The sequence below is a fragment of the Stylophora pistillata genome, chromosome 4 (genome assembly GCF_964205215.1).
Source record: "Stylophora pistillata chromosome 4, jaStyPist1.2, whole genome shotgun sequence".
NCBI classification, from domain to species: Eukaryota; Metazoa; Cnidaria; class Anthozoa; order Scleractinia; family Pocilloporidae; genus Stylophora; species Stylophora pistillata.
The window spans coordinates 21,865,991-21,885,453 of NC_142522.1; the positions used below are offsets into that span (position 1 = coordinate 21,865,991).

The 19,463-nt window shown below is 38.5% G+C and overlaps 1 protein-coding gene, 3 long non-coding RNA genes and 1 pseudogene across 7 annotated transcripts in view; 2 read left to right on the plus strand and 3 right to left on the minus strand.

The window, feature by feature from the left end:
* Positions 1-4,409: 4,409 nt before the first annotated feature.
* LOC148732861 (uncharacterized) lies at positions 4,410-6,989 on the minus strand (annotated as a pseudogene).
* A 621-nt stretch (positions 6,990-7,610) lies between these two features.
* LOC148732862 (uncharacterized) lies at positions 7,611-8,519 on the plus strand. The gene is made up of 2 exons (XR_016000105.1): positions 7,611-7,814; positions 8,369-8,519. It is a non-coding gene; the product is annotated as an uncharacterized LOC148732862 (long non-coding RNA).
* Positions 8,520-9,412: 893 nt separating this feature from the next.
* Positions 9,413-10,542, minus strand: LOC148732863 (uncharacterized). The gene is made up of 2 exons (XR_016000109.1): positions 9,914-10,542; positions 9,413-9,508 (listed from the first exon to the last, which is right to left on the minus strand). It is a non-coding gene; the product is annotated as an uncharacterized LOC148732863 (long non-coding RNA).
* A 69-nt stretch (positions 10,543-10,611) lies between these two features.
* On the plus strand, positions 10,612-12,138 carry LOC148732864 (uncharacterized). Of its 3 annotated transcripts, none has more exons than XR_016000102.1 (3): positions 10,612-11,236; positions 11,484-11,618; positions 11,884-12,138. It is a non-coding gene; the product is annotated as an uncharacterized LOC148732864 (long non-coding RNA). The 3 variants fall into 3 exon arrangements; XR_016000103.1 differs by having other exon boundaries at positions 10,756-11,236; positions 11,484-11,541; XR_016000101.1 differs by having other exon boundaries at positions 10,760-11,236; positions 11,484-11,587.
* Positions 12,057-19,463, minus strand: part of LOC148732865 (uncharacterized) — an 8,539-nt gene continuing 1,132 nt past the window's right edge. Inside the window, exons 2-9 of one of the 2 annotated variants that reach the window (XM_088757258.1) lie at positions 18,273-18,526; positions 17,631-17,745; positions 16,797-16,919; positions 15,746-15,868; positions 14,799-14,921; positions 14,344-14,389; positions 13,487-13,771; positions 12,057-13,297 (exon numbers count right to left, since the gene is read on the minus strand). In XM_088757258.1, coding sequence (XP_088613384.1) covers positions 13,027-13,297; positions 13,487-13,771; positions 14,344-14,389; positions 14,799-14,921; positions 15,746-15,868; positions 16,797-16,919; positions 17,631-17,745; positions 18,273-18,526 — 1,340 coding nt within the window. In that variant the 3' untranslated portion in view covers positions 12,057-13,026. The remainder of the gene's footprint in view (positions 13,298-13,486; positions 13,772-14,343; positions 14,390-14,798; positions 14,922-15,745; positions 15,869-16,796; positions 16,920-17,630; positions 17,746-18,272; positions 18,527-19,463) is intronic. The other variant, XM_088757259.1, reaches the window with a different exon arrangement.

Sequence of the window (19,463 nt, forward strand, 5' to 3'; positions counted from 1 at the left end):
TAGCACTTTGAGAATTTTCAACATACCACTACGTAATTTCTTGCTGTGAAGTCATACAAACAACGATCTAAGCTTGATGAATTTTACCGCGTGGGCTTTGTACACGTAAGAAATTCGTTCGCTTTTCGGTTCTAACAGCAAATCAAGAACTGTTTTGAATAAAATTGTCGTCCCGAAATATGTCTTGGTCATTTTCGTCTTCCTTCCTATTGACAGATACCATGAAAGTTAAGCTTTCTTCATACACAGACAAATTTGCATAATTCACTTTGAAATTTAATGCTCATGCTTATTGGCGCACCTGCTAAAATATTTAGCGATTTTTATCTTTCATCTCGATTTTTTAGTAACAATCAATCGCGGAACATATAATCGCAGCAATACGACAGAAAAACTCCTTTGGAAGGCAAAATATTTCCTTTGCGAAGCAAATAATCGCAGCAATGGGACACACCCTGCAGGAGACAAAAAAACTGCGATCACGATCGCCGACGCGAGATACGAAAATCGGACGATATCGGAGAAGACCGAGCTGAATTCCGAGCATTATCCGAAGGTTTCTATTGTTACAGACATACGAACGGACTAACACTCTGGATGGCACAGTATCTCCGACTTCACAAAAGTCCGTAGATACAAAAATTGATGACCATAATCCTACCTGCCGGTTTAGTTCCTCCGCGGCGAGCACCAACATAATCAGGATTTAAGAAGAATAAATGGTTCGTGAATTCTTTAGTTCATCACTTTTTACCAAAATGCATTGCATTTGAATAAAGAAATGTGTAATACCCCTTTACAGAGATGAAAAGGCAATGCTATTTATTACTGTTCAAATAGTAAATGCCATAAACTAAAATATGGAAGTAAGCAAAAAAAAAAAAAATGCTAAATTAAGGCTTATCTCTTCACTGAGATTTTAATTATTGGTTGGCACACAGAGATGCAAAAGAGGCTTTGTAAAAAAACAGAGTAATAAAATTACAGACTCAGGAGAATCGTATTACATTTCAATTTCAATCGAAAATATACAACGACGGGCTACAAAAATTTATACTAAACCACCCAGATAGGAAAACCAGCTACACTGCGAGACTGAAAATTCTTAGCCTACTGCCGCTTGAATTCAGAAGAGAAGTCCATAATCTTGTCATTTTATACAAAATTATGTCAGGTCTTATCAACGCTAGCTTTGACCATCTTCTGCTTCCTGCTAACCATACATACGCAACCCGACGTCATCATCCTGCAAACATCCGCCCTTTATTTACTCATACTCAGCGGTATTTTACAAACTCTTTCTTTCCTCGCACAATTAAATTATGGAACGATTTATCGAGCAACATTAAGCAAGCGAGCTCTTTACATAACTTTAAAGCCTTAGTTAAGCGGTTTTATACAGAAAAGCTCACGCTTTATACTCCGCCCTAACTAAGTGTCACTGTTGGTCGGCAAATTATTTTATTCTATAGACAAAGTACATAAGTGCATATATAACCTTTATTTTTCTATTCTTTGTATTTAGTAAGGGGACAAATGTCAGTTGGGGCTCGCCCTGTATTTTTCTCCTGCCATTATATTTTTGTTTATTTATTGCGTGTCTCTGTTCATGTATTTACTTGTAAATTGTATTTTTCAGTGGCAAATCTCAATAAACTAAACTAAACTAAACTAATTAGTAGTTTATGAACACTTGCTTAGCTGAGTCACATTCCCAGTGTTCATTCTGGAGAGAGCACCCTCTGCAACATTCAAGCACAAGTTCAGACATTTCAATTTTATCGTCCCACACTTGAATTAAAACACTAAGTGTATTATTTGTGGCCAGTTTAAGGGGAAACTAACGGTTAAATAATACATAAAAAGAAACACATTACAAAAAAATACTGAGCAGAAGCATTTTACTTGAACATGTATGCTTACAGGTATGTAACTCGATGAATTCAAGACAAAATGTCTAAGCAGGCTACAGAAATGGATTCATGAATCGTAAACAAAAACTTCCCGAAATGTGGATTATTTGTAGTGCAAACACGATATTATTGATCATAATATCAGCGAGGAATGCGGTAGTTTATAATTTCGCGGCTTGCTATTAACTGAAAACTTTCCAGGCAAAACGCCTGTCCAGATTTGACCAAATAATTTTCCGTAAGGTAACTTCCTTTTCCTTAACACCACGACTGAATTAAACTTTCCAAACGAAAGGAAAAAGAAAATTGGCGAATACGAACACTCTGAAGGGTTGTTTGAGCGATGAACCGGCTCGAAAGTTTCTAAAGGACTGATGCCAAATATTTTTTCTGCAACGTCTTGCCTGCATCAAAATTATGAGTTAGAAACTGAATATCGTACCAAATGAAAAACATTTCGAATTTTCCGGGGCTAGCAGCTTGAGAAAACACTCAGATAGGATTCAATTTACCTCCTATCCTTTTCGCGTTCTTCCTCGGCTCCTTTGTAGCTCACTTTCTCCGTGTTGTTAAATTTTTTTCAGTCTATTTTCAAGGTTTTATCTTTTCTTCTCACGTTGCACTTGGTCAGAATTTCTCCTTTTTAATCAAGTTTTTCTGTTTTTTTTTTCCCTCTTTCCCGTTTTTCTGCCTATTTGCAGAGATGCCAACCTCTGGAGATCTCAATCTGGATATTTTTTTCGGACCAGCACCCCCCGACCGAATTCGCCGATGCGACTCCCCGGAAAATTTCTTTTTGATTTGGAGCTACCTCTCTTCCTCTTCCCCCCAGTAGGGAGCTTTAGCAACGAGAGCGGCAACGGCAACGAGAACGGCAGAAAACAATCCATGGGCTTAATGAGCAAAAACAATCGCCCTGCATGTGCGTTTAACAGTTTGGTACATTTCTTTGCCGTTCTCGGCAAAACAACAACGTGAAATAACCAAATTTTAGGTTTTCTCGAGAACGTGAGCGCATGACGGTTAATTTTTCTTTCTTTTTCCTTACTTTAACGCCGTTCGTAGTGATATAGTCCCTGAAGAGTTCGCTAGCATTTTCCAAGTGAAACACATCGGAATAATCTCGAAAGAGTTACAAAAACGAAAAGTTAGATTTCGACACGACGTTTTCGTTGCCGTCGCCGTCGTCGTTGCTAAAGCTCCCTCACATCAGTGAGCGCGCCGAGCAACTTCGCGGGAAAAACGCGAATCTATCTGTCAGGGACTTCAGTTGTTTGAATACTCATCCAATCAGACTGTCGCTTGTACAGGAATAACAAAGAAGAAACTCTCCTCTTTTTGTTTGCAACGAACAACGTGCATCGCTCAAGAAAATGAAGCCAGAAACCGTAATACAAGCATAAGAAGCTAGATAATTTCAGAATTTTGGAATTTTGGAACATATGGAGCCTAATTCTTAGTTTTTTGTGGGTAACTGATCCAAACTTCCTTTTATCTGGGAGTTTTAGTCACCCGTACGGGAGAGCGGGAGATTGGCTCTGTATTCGGGAGACTCCTGGATAATCCGGGAGAGTTGGCATAGATGTATTTGGTGGAGTCCTTTCTCACTCTCTTTTGCTTAGCTCACGACTCGCTCTACGCTTTGGCTTCTTTTCTTTCTGGCGTCTCGGTTCACTTAAACCCAGTCTCCACAAATTTGAGTTGAGATATTTTCTTCAGTTGACATAGCTTTTTCTACTGATACTGAGATAACATGAAAACGCAGATTGCTAAAAAGTTATGTTTTCAATGTCACCTCAGTCAGAATGATTTCCCGCTCATAACGACTGCTTCCGCGGGCTTCACATCGCTTGCCCACGTGAAGCCCTTGTGTTATGCCTAACTTTTTGCCCGCGGTACACTACACCTGGACACCGCATTCGAGTATGCACACTTTATCAGGCTGCTCACATGTTTACTAGTGCAAGCGCAAAAGATTTCTAAGCACCCATGCGTTTTACCTTCTCCTTTCCCCTAGGAAGCACCATCTGCATAATTATGCCGAGATTTTTGCCCACAATTCAACTCATCGCGCATGCTAAAAGTAGCACCTTGTTCCAAGGAACGATATGGTCACGCGAAAACCAAATTTTGCTTCGCTGCGCGCGCTGCTCTAATAATGTTCAATAAAAATAATTACAAGGTTTTCAGTGCACTGTGGGTTATCAAAGTTTTGGATCTGAGTTATATAAAGAAGAAAGGCAAGGATGGAAAAAAAAGGAAAGAAAAAAGACTAGTTCGATGTCGTTGCCAAAACAAAGATTTCTATCTTAGAACTTCTATATACTAACATTTATCAGCCTCAAAATTCGGTTAGCATTGTGGCCTATTTCTTTTACAATAAATTGGTAAAGAATTTGTAAGAAATGACTTTATTTATTAAATTAGCCCCTACCACTTAAGAGAAAATGAAAACATCAATGATAAGCTAGTAATGATAAGCAAAAAGTTGCGAATTTTTGTTGAATTATGCCTCTGTGTGTCGATGAACAAGAGATAGTTTATAATCTCTTAGTGCTCTGAATCTATATGCTTAGTATTCGAAAGGTGGATCGAAAATTTTTAACTTACTGTCATTAAGTGTTTCTTTGACGCTGCATAAAAACCTGCAGTCAGTTAAGTAGATAGTTAACTGAAAAAATCAGGTGTGAGTCACGCATTATGAGTGATTAAGAAAAAAAATGAAGCCTGTACCGTATAGCAGCAACAACTTAAAATAAAACTTTTTCCGCTCGATTCGCTCCACATGTTTTCCATTCCACTTGTTCTGTTGCCGCCTTATAAGAGTTTTTGTACCTCTTTGTTATGCTGTCCAATCGGAGATGACGAATGATATCAAAGGGATCGTTTTCTTTAAAAATTGGTTATGTTCAAGATAATCTGCACCTTCCATTTTCATGACGAGAAAGCATCACACCTCCAGGAGATTTCATTTCAAGCGATCTGTAGTGGCCAAACATCTCAGCACCTAGAAAGCTCTGTTGTTTCGCGCTACCGCAATCTCTTTGGGGTCTTCACGCCAAGTGCTCTCCCTCAAAGTATATCTTTTAAGTGCTTCACTTCATCTCCAGACAGCGCTTTATTAACAACCAGAAGATCTCTCATGTACCCATCAAAAGTCGGATTATCCGTGCTATCTCGTTTCAGCCTAATGTCGAAAACTGTATGATCATTCTCAATCAGGTCTAAACGATCAATACGAACTTTCTGGTTACCTTGTATAGTTCCCTCTATGCAAAGAACTCCCTCTTCTTTTCCCTCTCTGCACCAAGTGAACGCTACGTGCATCCATTCATTAGTGATGATCTTCCTTTGGTTAGGGAGAGAATAGAACACAAAAGGGAATGAGAATCTGCGCAAATCTCTGCTTCTCCGTATTTCCTAAGAAGGTAAATAGCTCTGGATACACACTTGAGTGCCCTATGTGTGTCGTCCTATTTATCAGTTCTACGTATGAATACAAGCACTTACTCGCAACAGAAATAAACTTGAGGACCCCGAAGATTGGCACAAATTTCATGAACTTTCTAAAACAAGATTCTGAACTGATGTGGTTCTGACCAGTCAGAATAGATGTGAACAGGACGACCACTTAGAGGAAGGCTTAAAACCTTTATCCAACACATGATACTAAAGCTGATAGCTCGGATCGGAAGTGCTGGGGTTTCTACGTAGGCACGCTGTGTTCCATTCAAGTACAGTACTTTCCTGCCATCAACAGTTCGATATGAAGCACCATTGTACAAACTTTTTTAATTAATGAAAATAAGTGAGAACATATGTCAATATGCACACCATCCTCTCTACAAGTAGCTCAATGAAATAATGTCACTATTAACTAAAATTATTTAAAAGCGTTTCAAGAAAGGCGGCTTATTGATCCCCTCAGGAAAATAATCGCATTATGAGCTTGTTCAAGAATTTTTTTGTAATTCCTAGAAAAATCAGGGAAAACGCAGAAGCAAACGCCGCAAAGAATAATTGGTAATTTTTGTGGGTACAGCCAAGAGATTTAACAGTTTATAACCTCTAAAAGTCGTTGAATTTATCAGCTGTAAACATTAATAGTTCCAAACGCTTAGATCAATGATTGTAAGCATGAATTTGAACTTTTCACAACAATAGCCTTCGAATATGTTCGTTCTAGCAGAAGAATGTATTCATCCATTTTACCTTATATTTGGATCAGACCCATTGAGTGCCCAATGGAAAGGGAATCCTTTAAATCCTTAAAATAAAAAAAAAAAAAATGAATACTAGTGTTGTATTATAACGATTTATCAAATTCCAGTGTCACAATGGTAATGGTTTGCTTTAGTATTTAAGATGTTTAAAGTGCGAACGAAATTTAAAACAAACAAACAAAAACAAGAAGTCTAGCAGACAAGCAATTGGACGATTTTAAATAATTCTTGTCTGGTCGTCCGCAGATCCACGAACTACTTGAAGTTGATACTTACAACAGATGCTACAGAGCATGTTTATATACCTTTCGCAAACAAGCCGATTCTTATTTAGTTTCATGCTCAAAATAAAAAGAAGGGAAATAAATCCAGTAATAAGCCTCACGGGTGGTATTGCAGGGTTCTACTGTGGTCGAGCTTAAAGCGGATATAAACTTCTTACATAATACGCGTTTATCAAAACACCTAACCACGCATAACACTCCATCTCCGACCATATTGTCCATACATTTACACATGCAACTCCCGATAGTGTCGTTGCAAGTGGCGTCCACGTGACATTTGGGACTTCCAGTTTCACATTCATTGATATCTTTGTGTAGGTGGAATAAATGATATTTGTCATCCAGGCTTGTACCTTCTCGCTTTCGTAATTATAATGATAAATAGGACTAGTAAAGTGCTATATGGACAGGTTGTTTTCGGGTTGTGAAGCTGGCGAATAAAATAAAAATATTGTGATTCTCTGATCATAAATTAAAATTGTTGAGATTTCGATTTCAAAGTGATTGTTACATGTACTTGTGGCCTGTTTTCCCTTCTTTTTAACCAATCTAAAGTGATCTACGACCATTAAGGGCAAACTAACCATGTCAATATATTGCTCAAACAAACCACTTTTGTTCGTCAACCTACCCAACGCTTATAATTAAATAACTGTTTACTAAAATACGAAATAAGAAATGAGCGAGAGTGGAATGGTAAAGGCGATTTTTCAGGTTGTATATTATTGTATGAAACTCGTTTTAAAGCACTCCACCTAGTCATTACAACGTTTGCACAACGCAGACGCCAAGAAATTAAATAGAAGATTGAACTATCCTAGTACATTACGATATAGTTCAAAACAGAAGGTCAACGACAAATTTGCTTCTTTGAACGAATGCAGGATCGCAGAAATGAGCGACGCAGCTGACATTAAGGGAAGAGGGGAGAAAAGGAGTCATATATGTGAACCACCTTACTGTCAAACGTACGGCAGCCCGGCCGATTGGCTTACAGAGTAAGTATGGTTGATCGATTGCGCATGCCTTACTATGACGGTCCGTCACCCGGTTGGTTGGCTTACAGAGTAAGTATAGATGATCGATTTCCTTCACCAAGTTCAAATACCAAACAACCGCTTTAACCAAGAGCCATAAACATTTTAATTCCATTGTCCAAGAGGAAGGAAAATGATCCAGTTGAGGATTTCTTATGTGCTTTGAGGAATAAACAATTTTTCTTGCATAAATTTTCGATCAACATCAAAGAAGGGGCGGTCACTAATTCCTTTTTTTTCCACACACGATAATAGGAAGGGAGAGGCGATTGACTCAACCAATGCAAAGCGAAGGGCGGACTATGATGATCTCGGAAATCAGTAATCCTTAGAGTCGAGTCTCTTATAGAGTTAACAGTAAGTTTTGTCCTGCAATAACATCTGTGATTGGCCTCTCCAAGGGTGTTTTCTCCCTCCATCAACACTCACTTCTTTGCCTTGGAGCAACATCCTTTCACCACTTGTTTCTTGTGATAGTGACTATTGAACAAAAAACTTCAACACGAAGCGCATTAGTTTGTTCTTCCGCGGAATAAGCTTAGTGTAACATTCTAATAATCTTGTACTTGTAAATCTACTTGCATTAAGGCTACTCATTTTTCACCCGGTTCCAATGGGCCATTTCTGCATTACCTTTGGCCTCTTTTTGAAAACAAGGCCTGATGCTCGACCATTCTTCTAAAATGAGATTAAATTGCACTTGAATGAAAACTTATCATCACATGAAACGATAAGCAATAGGACTCGCTTTGAAAAAGAGACCAAAGGTAATTCAGAAATGGGCTATTATGAAACATGAACTTAGCTAGTTGGTATAGAAAAAAACACAGACTGTAAATGTCTTATTCACATATTTAGTTATAATTCTGATATCAACTTTCTTCGTTATTTTATTCCTGCATTCATTTTAGGCCAAAGATTGACAATAAGAGAGAGGAAATATGCAAAGAGGCCCTCGACTGTTGTTAATGTAAACTAAATTATTGTTAAACTTAATAGTTGCACGGTCCCATTAATTAAACGTGTATCAGCTGCTAATAAATGTAAAACAATTGTGATGTGTACGCTGTCTCCATTCAGCTTGTTCGTTAGTTAAAACCCATTCTCCCTAAAGAAGCTCGGCGGGTCATTTTCAAGTTTTCTTTAACAGCAATTTTGAACCTGAATTTCTTGGAATTTCTGTCCACCTTCTTCTATCACAATTTAGCAGTTGATTTTTTTTTTATTTCACTCAAATTGGGAAATACTGGAGTTGAACGACTGAGTAGAAATGACTTGGGGTAGCTAATTTTTGCGAGATCATCATAGTTGTATGATCGAGTCAGTAGAAAGATCAACTTAGATAACTATTTTCACCCTCTTCACCTTTACTTGCCGCATTACACTAAAAAAAATAAAATCAAATCAATAAGACAAAAAAAAAGACAACAAAACTTCGCCAAATGCTTCCCACCATCGAGATAAAACATTATCACATCTGTAATCACCGCTCTAGTATTTCTGCTATTCCCACAATCACGTACGGTTTCTTTTTTATTATTTCATGCAACCCCCACAGCCTGCAATTGGAAGGCCTACGGCTTGTCCGACAAGTCAGACCCACTTTGCCCTCCATTTTGTCTTAATCTGTTCGAACGGTGTGAACAGAAAAGTCTCAGGCTGTTTTTGAAGGTTTCACCTTTTCGACCCCTTTCTGCGAGAAGCAGAGGTTTTATTGCAAAATAAAAAGGGACGCGCTTGAAACTGCATCAACTCAAATTAACCATATCACATATCAGCTCAATTCATCTGATGCTTCATGCCATCAAAACAAGGAATTCAACTGAATTTCACAAATTCTCTCGTTTCATGGGTCAAGATGTTTCTAAACTTACTTGTACACTCCGATTGCTTGTGGCAAACTGACGGTTGGGGGTTTTACCACTCGCTTGACTTTTAACGAGAAGCACTGAGACTCTGGACTTTTCTCTTTTTATTCTTTCCTACCACAACACTTCAGATCTCTTCTTCTTCTACTCTTTTTCCTTCTCTTCTAGCGAGAGGTACCAACGCTTTAAGTAGGAAAATCGTGGACATGTTTGGGTTAGCTGACCGTGAGAGTTTCCTTAGTGTATCCGTTTATTTTGAGGAAAAAAAGGGGAAACTGGTTGGCCCTCACCGAAGTACTCGACGAGCGCCGAGGAACCAATTGAACGCTAACGGCTGCGCACAGGAATCGCGCACGCAAACAGGAACTTCAGTGTGGGTAGAACTCAAGGTCAGCTTTATCAACGCAAACACAACCACCTGTGAAACTGTCTAACTGTCTAAAAGTCTAACACGGTAGTCAGGAAATCCACGAACTGAGCCAAGAAAATATAAATCTACCAAAACAACACGTAGGTACAAAAAGCAAGGCTTAACAAAATAAAAGGCTTAACAGAAAAAGTCTCAAAATAACAACTTCCAATTTTTACCTCACAACACTGTAACACGAGACGCGATGCACATTTTCATGGCCATTTTTCACCAACAGAAGTTTAAAATGATTTCTACAATCATTATCCTGGCTCTTTGTGATACGAATAAAAGTACAGGATTGTACGGAGTTTGTTTCTTTGAAGGTGGAGACGATTAACTCAGTTGACACTGTAGGAAAATTCAGTGTCGAGGCGTCAGGATTAAGTTGATGAGCCTTCTATGGATCCTTAGGCATAAGATCCGTACGTCTGAATTATCAGCAGGCAGTCAAACCAAAGTCTTTTAGCTTGCAATTGCTCTCATAGAGGATCTCAATGGACTGGTATAGCTGGCAATTTACAATTAAAGTAAGTTCTTATCGTATTCATGTTTAAATGCGAAATAAGCTGATCACGTTTCGGACACTACGACAGCTTCGGTGATCTCTTGAAAACCAAGACTACTCGTTGTGACGTCAAAAAGATATTACGTGAAGTTTCCGTAGCGATATGTTCCCTTCGACTGTGTTTTCATCTGATAGCCGCGAAAACAGAAAGGCCGTGTATGACATCGTGTTTAATGTAACATAAAGGATACCCGGAAGTCGTGAGTTCACACAAATTAGGAAAACTATACTCATACTGGTTTTCAGTATGGAGCCGATCTATTGTTGGTAAAACGTAAGCTCCATTGGAGGAAAAACTACGGCTTGTTCGTGAAGTCAAATGCTATTACGCATAGTTGCGGTAGTAACATGCTCCCTTCGATAGGTATTCAGTTTCACCTGATAGCGGTGAAAACAGGAGGGCCGCATATGATCCCAATTTGTATAAAGTAGAAGGAACGGGTGTCAACGAACAATATCAGAGGAGACCCGGAAGTCGTTCGCTGGCACTGTTACACGAAAATGAGGAAATCTTATTTACGTTGGTTTTCATTACCTCTATTGCCTACATGTATGTATCCAGCCGATATTATGTTAGTAAAACAAAAGCTCTGCTAGTAGAATGCCCACGGCTCGCTTTCGAAGTTAAGAATACCACGCAGGGGGGTTGCGTTAGCAACATATTTCTCTTCAAGGGTATTTTCATTCAAAATGAGATGAAAAACAAGAAGCCCGCACATGATCTCATTTTGTATAAATTTGAAAGAACGGTCATAGGGTATCCTGTCAGAAAAGAACCAGAAGTCGCAAGTTAGAACTGCGAACGGAGAATGAGAAAACTCATATTGACATTGGTTTTCAGTGCATGTATTGCCTTCGTTTCCACCCAATCTTATGTTCGTAAAAGAAAAGCTCTCTTAGCAGAGGAGCAAGCTGAGCGGGAATTGCCCCCACTGTGAGTACCAGTTTAAAAATAAGCACATTTCAAAAGTCCTTCAGAAAATATCGTTTACCTTCTATGTTCGACTTTGATTAAATTGATGCGATAATGGGAGTTTTTCGCTGGCACAATATGCTCAGTTTCAGCTTGGAAACCAAGACATGTTTAAAATAAAAAGAAATTGATAACGATAATCCCAGCGGGTTAAGATACTTATAAACATGGAGGGTTGTTACAAAGTTATTTCTTTGTTCAATTTCAGTTTGACGGAGAGGAGCGACTCAGCTCAAACCAGGCGAGGAAAGGCGAACCAGCGAAAGGTTTATCATCAATTTTCATTGTTAGCTGGGTTTGCAAAGATGAGTAGTAAGTGTGGTCCATTGACAGTCTTTCCTAGGTACGATTGCTTGACTAAATTTTAGATTAAATGTTAGCGAAGATTGGCCTATCTACGAAATTAAAATATTTTAACTAAACTCTTTGCCACAACTGTGTTGTGTTTCTTCGTCCTAAGATCTCTATTTAATCATTTAAATATTTGCATTCAATTGTTGCAGGGTGTCGATTGTAGCGCAAGGTGACGCAAAACAATGCTATCTCGGATAAGTTTCGTTCCACACTCGTTTGAAAGGGGCTCTATCATTTTAATCCTTTCTTTCTAGGTTCCAGTGAAAAGACCGTAAGACGGCTGACACAAAAAGTTGAGATGGATGCCGAGAAGCCGTAACTGCTGCTGGTATAAATTGAATTACTAGTGACACCCGATGTGAAAGGGTCACTTTAAGGCTGTGGTTAGCAGTTAAACGTAATCCATGATAGTCATGCTAGACACAACGATAATAAGAACAAAAATATTAATAATAACAATATCATAACTATAAATTTAATCAGCTGCTAATAAAGTTCAGTAAAAGTAATTACAAGGTTTTCAGTGCACTGTGGGTTAGCAAATTTTTGCATGTGAGTTTTATAAAGAAGAAAGGTTGGGATGAATTTGATCTCGTTGCCAAAAGAATGATTTCTAAATTTAATCTTTTGAATGCGACATTTATCAGCCTCAAAATTCAGTCAGCACTGTGGCCTATTTAATTCTTTTACAATAAATCGGTAAAGAATTTATATGAAATGACTTTATTTTTCTAAATGAGCCCCTGCCATTTAGGAGAAATTGAAAACATCAATGAAAAGCTTGTCGTAGAACATCTATATGGCCATGAACAAGAGATAGTTTATATTCTCTTGGTGCTATGAATCAATTATGCTTAGTATTCGAACTTGTCATTTCACGTTTCTTTGACGTTGCATAAAAACCCCATGCTTTTTCGTCAGTGACGCTGTACTCCTGCTGAATTTCATCGAGTGATCTATCTCCTATTTTTATTAACTATCTGATTTTCCACGCGAGACTGAAAAAAGTACATGTGAGTCACCCATTATGAGAAATTTTAAAAGAAAGCAATCCTGTATCGTAGAGCACCAATAACTTAAAATAAAGAGTGTTTTTCCCCTCGATTTACTCCACATGTTGTGGTTGCCGCTTTGAGGCTTGTTGAAGGAGTTTCTATGCTTCTTATGTTGTTGTCCAGTCAGAGATGACGTATGATACCCAAGGGATCGTTATCTTTGAAACTGGTTATGTTTATGCTGATCTGCACCATCCATTTTCATAACTAGAACGTGTCAACCCTCCTGAAGGTTTCATTTCAAGCGATATGTAAAGCCCAAACATCTAACCACCTAAAAAGTTATAGTGCTCCACGCTGCCGTTGTCTCCGTTGTAGCCCTCGTTTGGGGTCGTCGCGCCCTTAAATTGTAGCGTTCATGTCTTGTTTCACTTCATCTTCAGATAGCACTTTATCAACCACATAAAGATCCCTCGTGTACCCATCAAAAGTTGGTTGATCCATGCTGTCTCGACTTAGCCCAACGTCGAAAACTGTATGACCAATCAGGTCGACACGATCATTAGAAACTGTCCGATTACCTTGTATAATTCCATCTATGTACAGAATTCCCTCTTTTCTATCTCGGCTCCAAGTGAACGCCACGTGCATCCATCCTTTGGGGATGCACCTCCTTGATCATGAGAGAATAGAACACAGAAAGGAATGAGGCTTTGCTTTTCGCTTCTCGGTATACTCTTCAGTATATTTCCTAAGAAGTTCAATAGCTCTGGAATACACATTTGAGCGTTCTTCCTGTCTCTCCCTATTTATTAATTTATACGTAGGGAAAGCACGAGGTGTATCTTAATTAAATACTCACCAGCGACAGAGCTCAATTATATTATCTCCTTGACGACCCCGAAGATTCGCACAAACTGTATGATTCTCATAGATATATATTCTAAACTGATATGGCTTTGACCAGTCAGAATAGCTTCGAACAGAAAGATTACTTGGAAGGCTAAGAACCTTTATCCAACACATGATACTAAAGCTGATAGCTCGGATCGGGAGTGCTGGGGTTTCTGCGTAGGAAGACAGGGTTCCATTCAAGTACAGTACTGTCCTGTTATCAACATTTCGATAGAAAGCACCATTGTACAAACTTTCAGTTCATGAAAATAAAGGAGATACATGTGTCAATATATATACATACCATAGGAGACTGTGCAGAATCCTCTGTACAAGTAGCTAATTGAAATAATGTCACTATTAACTAAAAGCATTTTTAAAAAGCCTTTTTGAGAAAGGCCGTTTATTGATCCCCTCCAGAAAATATCCGCTTCATGAGCTAGTTGAAGAAGATTTTTTGTAATTCCAGTATAAATCAGGGAAAACACAGAAGTAAACGCCGGAGAGAATAACTGGTAATGTTCTTTGGGTACAACGAAGAGATTAAACAGTTTATAGTCTCTTGGTACATCGCATTCTCGAATAGATTATCAAATCTTTCATTTGTGAAAAACACCAAATTATTTCCTGTATGCAGAAAAACCTAATTCAATAAAGCTAGAGTTTTGCGCATCATTACAGCTTTGGGTAGTTTCAGGCTCAACATTAATAGTTCCAATCGCTGAGATCATAGTTAGTAAAGGGGGACTAAGCACGAATTTGAACATTTCACAATAGCAGCGTTAAATGTTCTTCCTAGCAGAAGAGTGCATTCATCTATCTTACCTTATATCTGGATCAGACCCATTGAGTGCAAAATGTAAAGGAAATCCTTTGAAATAAAAAATGGATACTGGTTTTGATTTATCACCATTTATCAAATTCCTGTGTCACAATGGTATTGGTTTGCTTTACTATTTAAGATATTTGAAGTGCGAACGAATTTTAAAACAAACAAAAACAAGAAGTCTAGGAGACAAGCAATTGGACGATTTGAAATATTTCCTGTCTTATCGTCCGCACATCCTTGAACTGCTTGAAGTTGACACCACTTAAAGATGCTACAGAGCATGTTTATATACCTTTCGTGAAGAAGAAGGTTCTTATTTACCTTCATGCTTCAAAAAAAGGGAAATAATTCTTATAATAAGCCGCATTGGTAGTACTGCTAGGTTCCACTGTGGTCTAGCTTACCGTGGATATAAACATCTAATATAATACTCATTTATCAAACCACCTACCCACGCATAGGAATCCATCACCGACCATATTTTTCTTACATTCACATATGTAGCTCCCGATAGTGTCGTTGCAAGTGGCGTTCACGTGACATTGGGCACTTCTGGTTTCACATTCATTGATATCTGTATGTAGATAGAATAGATAATATTAAGCATCCAGGCTTGTACCTTCGCGCTTTCGCAATTATAATGATAAATAGCACTAGTTTAGTGTAATAGGTGTAAAAAGTTTGAAACGAGCTGAAGCAGAAAAGAACCTGAACTTATAATTAAAACCTTTTTTTTACCGAGGATGACACATTACAGCTACAGTTAAGAACTTGCAAACTTGTGGCCTCCCCAAAGATATGAAACTAATTCATAAATATTAAAAAAATAAAAGCGGTTGAAAATGGTAAAAACAGTAAAACACAAAAAAAGGATAAAAGTGTAATATTAAATGTAATATTAAAAAAATGTCAGACGATTTAAAAAAATTATGAATCATCACTTGCGACGGATATTTACATGAAGTATAAGGCAAACCGTGGGCCTCATGGATTCTCTAGGAGAAGGTTGATTTAATGAAATCAACGTCCTTCCACTGTTAGCTTTCCGCCCCCATGACATTGTCCACAAAAATAAATGTTCAGATGAAAGGTTCGACTAAATTTAAGATGGTTTAGTACGCGGTTTTGTTAAACAACGGCCCTTACTATTTGAACACTTCACACACGTTACCAGATACTCTCTAGAGTGAGAAACAGCAAAAGGTGGGTGGATGTATTGTTAGTATTCCAGCATTCCGTTGTAAAAGTGGGTGACACTGAGTTCATTTTTGAGCACCACCCAGAAACGTATAGGATCTTCACAAGAAACACTGGCAACTTAATAGAGCGACAGGATAACTCTAACAGAAAAAAAAGTGTTGCAAAACAAAAACACAAACACAAAATATCGGTTCTTACTAGTGCACTCTTTGCCATCTCCCGAAAATCCAGCTTTACAAGTGCAAGTAAATGAGCCCACAGTGTCGTTGCAGTACGCGTCCGCCGAGCAGTCATGCGTTCGAAAGGAACATTCGTCCTCATCTTCAAAAAAACAATAAGACTACCTTAACCAACAATTAAACACCTGAGAATTATGCTCTTAGTAAGACTTCTTTTACATCATTCTCTCGATGTTATTGTAGTTCGAAAAAAGGTACCTGGCAACTCAAGGCCGGGTCGCATTAGAGCGAAATATAATACTTGGTAATTTTTCGCAAGCCAAAAATTTTGCAATTTCCAAATTTTTGCGGCGGTTGCATCAAATTAGTATCCTCTGACCAAAACTTCACCGATTGACGCATACGTACGCTTCCATCACAAACCAATCTCCCTCTATTAAAAGATAAGGGAAAATGCTTGCTTGAATTACTGGATAAGAATGGTCGTCGTCGTATGACTAAATCCGCGGCTTTCGAGTTTTTGCGAAATTTTGCATTACTTTCTCAGCAAAATAACTTGGCACTTTTGAAATTGATGGTACAGTATCACAAGGCTTTCATGCGGCGAGTATCAGCTTTAGTTGTAGAGTAAGAAGATTTCGCTCAACTAGAGCACGCTTTCGAAACTGCCCTTGGTTGTGGTCTTTCCCGCGTCCGGTGGAGTCACGGTTCGAGATACATTTTCACGATAGGAACATTCCAGGAGACTACTTTCGACGCCAACTTAGAAAGGAGAGGGGGACCTTTGAAACTCTTGCTGGTATCCTGGCTCCATGGTTAACCAGACATGTCTTAAGTAAGATGACAGCTTAATGATTAAAAAACCAAGATTGTTTGTTTGCCAAAATTTCAAAGCCTCCGAGGCAGGACATTGGCAAGTTTTTCGAGTTGGGGATCGTACTTGTTCTACGCTACTTTAAAGTTCTAGTGCGACCTGGGCCTTAGTACAACGATAAGGTAACTTCTAAAAGTAAAAGATGTTAAAAAAAAAAACACACGAAGAAAGAGAAAACAAAATATGTATTTCTCACTATTGCACTCTTTGCCATCTCCCAAAAATCCAGCTCTACAAGTACAGGTAAATGAGCCCACAGTGTTGTTGCAGTACGCTTCCTCTGAACAGCCATGCGATCCAGAGGAACATTCGTCCTCATCTTCAAAAAAACAATAAAACTACGTCAACTAACAATTGAACTCCGGAGGATGTTGCTTTCTCTAAGACTTCTATTACATCCTGATCACTCTCCCGATGTTATTGTGGTACGAAAAAAGGTACCACGCCAAAGGTGAACGGCGAAGACCAAACTGCTGGACCATTTCACATCAAGAAATACGTTTCCATTTTCAAATGGAAAAGTTTCATGTTTGCGGGAAACGCAAGTAGTAAGAACGTAATAACCGCGTTTGGTTTTTCTGTTCTTTTATTATATGGCTGTGTCTCACAAGGACTGGGAACTACCGAATTCACGAATTTGATTGGCTGAAATCAATATTGAAAGCGGTCTAGACTCTCCCATCTAGACCGGCATCAAGACCGGTCTAGAAAAAAAAGGTACAAAGAATATAAAAAATTGGCATATAAGACACGGCCATATAATAAACATCTTATTAACCGAGCTAGGTCGGTCTGTACGGGAGAATCTTGACCTCGGTCTCTGGTACAGACCTCACTGCGTTCGGTCTGTACTGGCGACCTCGGTCAAGATTCTCCCATACAGACCTCCCGCTCGGTTAATAAAAACTAATTAAAGAATAGAGTGACAAAGGAAAGATACAGCCGATTTTCTAAGTTTTAGATCACTGTATGCAACGCTTTACGATGAAGAGGTGCATTTCAAAGAGTATCCAGCAATAATAACACAAACCTCTTTCGCAACTTTCAGTTCGAGTCCAATTAGCAGGGCAAACGCAACGGGTTTTTCCGTGAATATCGGGTACACATGAAGCAGCTGGGGGACAGGGAGAAGTGCCACAAACCTTCTGTTGAAGACGGAAAAGATAAAAATGATTTCTGCTGATACTTCATCGAAATAAATAACCACATAATTTTTTTGCGAAGAAATTACGTGTGCTACAGTTTTCTGAGAAATTAAAATTGAAAATTTCCTAAAGGTTTCTACACGGCTGAGTGAAGATTTCTTTAACTCCTACCGGCCGATAGTAGTTTACGTAAAAACAGTATCCTGTCATGTTAATCAGGTGAATGTAGTTTTAAAAGTGATGAATTGTACGTTTTATTTCTCCTTATCCACACTCATCCAGGCCATACTGGTTCACGCATTAGATACTGGTCTTACACCAAAACCTACAGCACCTCTCCTGAGAGTTCTCTAAGTTTTGTGAATTCCAGAGCTAGACAGAGAACAAACCTCGGGTGAGTTCATATCCGCTTTCTAAACTATACATTTGTCTTTTCTATATTCAAGAGAGGATGTCTAAGATGCTAAGGTATATATAGACACAGCACTGCATTTATCAAAAAAATAAAATATACGCAGTATACCAACCATAGTTGGATGATAGGAGAAGCCTTCCTTACAAATGAGATGTTCAGGATGTTGGAAGTGATCGGAGTCGCTGAGTTCACATTTAAATTTGCCGCTGGTCTCTGAGATTCCAAGATTGAAGGATAAACAGGAGTCCTCAGCATAACACCTCACCTCACACTGATCTTTGTTATCAACCAGAAAGGACTTAATGAAATGTTTTTCGAGGTAATTGTCTTTTTCGGGTTGAACAAACTCCAAAATTCTGCACGTTTCTGATAATGAAAAACAGGAAAAAACTCTAAACGAAAGGGAACACAAGTTGTTTTAAAGACATTAAACAAAAACAAACGGGAAGCAATAACCAAGGCAGCTTTTTATGCCACAGGGCTCCGGCTGCGTTACAGCAATACACATCGATTCCATGTTTGGGCAAAAATTGCACCCTTGCTTCTGATTGGCATGCTTTTTTTAGACAGTGTGGGGAAAGTTACACGCTTCTGAGTCATAAGGTTCTTCTTAAATACAATAATAATGCGTTTTATTTACTGAAGATACAATGAAGAACGACTCAGTTTCTAGTCGGACCTAGTCAATTGATTTATTGAAATACTGTATCGCACAACTTAAGAACATGCCAAGAACGCTTTGGGCCCAAATCGAAAAAAAAATGATAACAATTCAAAAACGTTCAGCCTCTGCCATTAAATTAGACGTTCTTGTAACAAAAGAGCGTACGTGCTGTTTCGTAGGAAAATTGTCGGAAATAAAGCTGCTGGGGCCTGCAATATTGTGTATTTTACTTGAAGTTATAAACAGGTGATGTCAAAGAAATCATTAATTATTTAATAAGCTTGAACTGAAGAATTATCCCCGTGCATTTTAATGAGTCAGGATGTTTACTGTGGAAGCTTCAAAGGAGTTGTGGTTAAACTCACGACTTTCCGTCAAAAAGTAAGATAATTTTTCGGAAAAGTGTTTCTTAAAAGCCTTTTGAAACCTGACACGAGAGTTGCTTGCAGACGTTTCGCGCATGATTTGAGGTTATGCAAATAGGTGAGCGCCGAAGACCACAGAATTCCCGGTTGCCTTAAATTTAAGTTTATCTATGTAGGAAGGGATGAACATAAGATTCTTATTTTTGTATCACTCACAATCTGGAAGGCTAGAAATTCAGCCAGATCAAATTCCCTTCAAAAGCATGCGTGTATC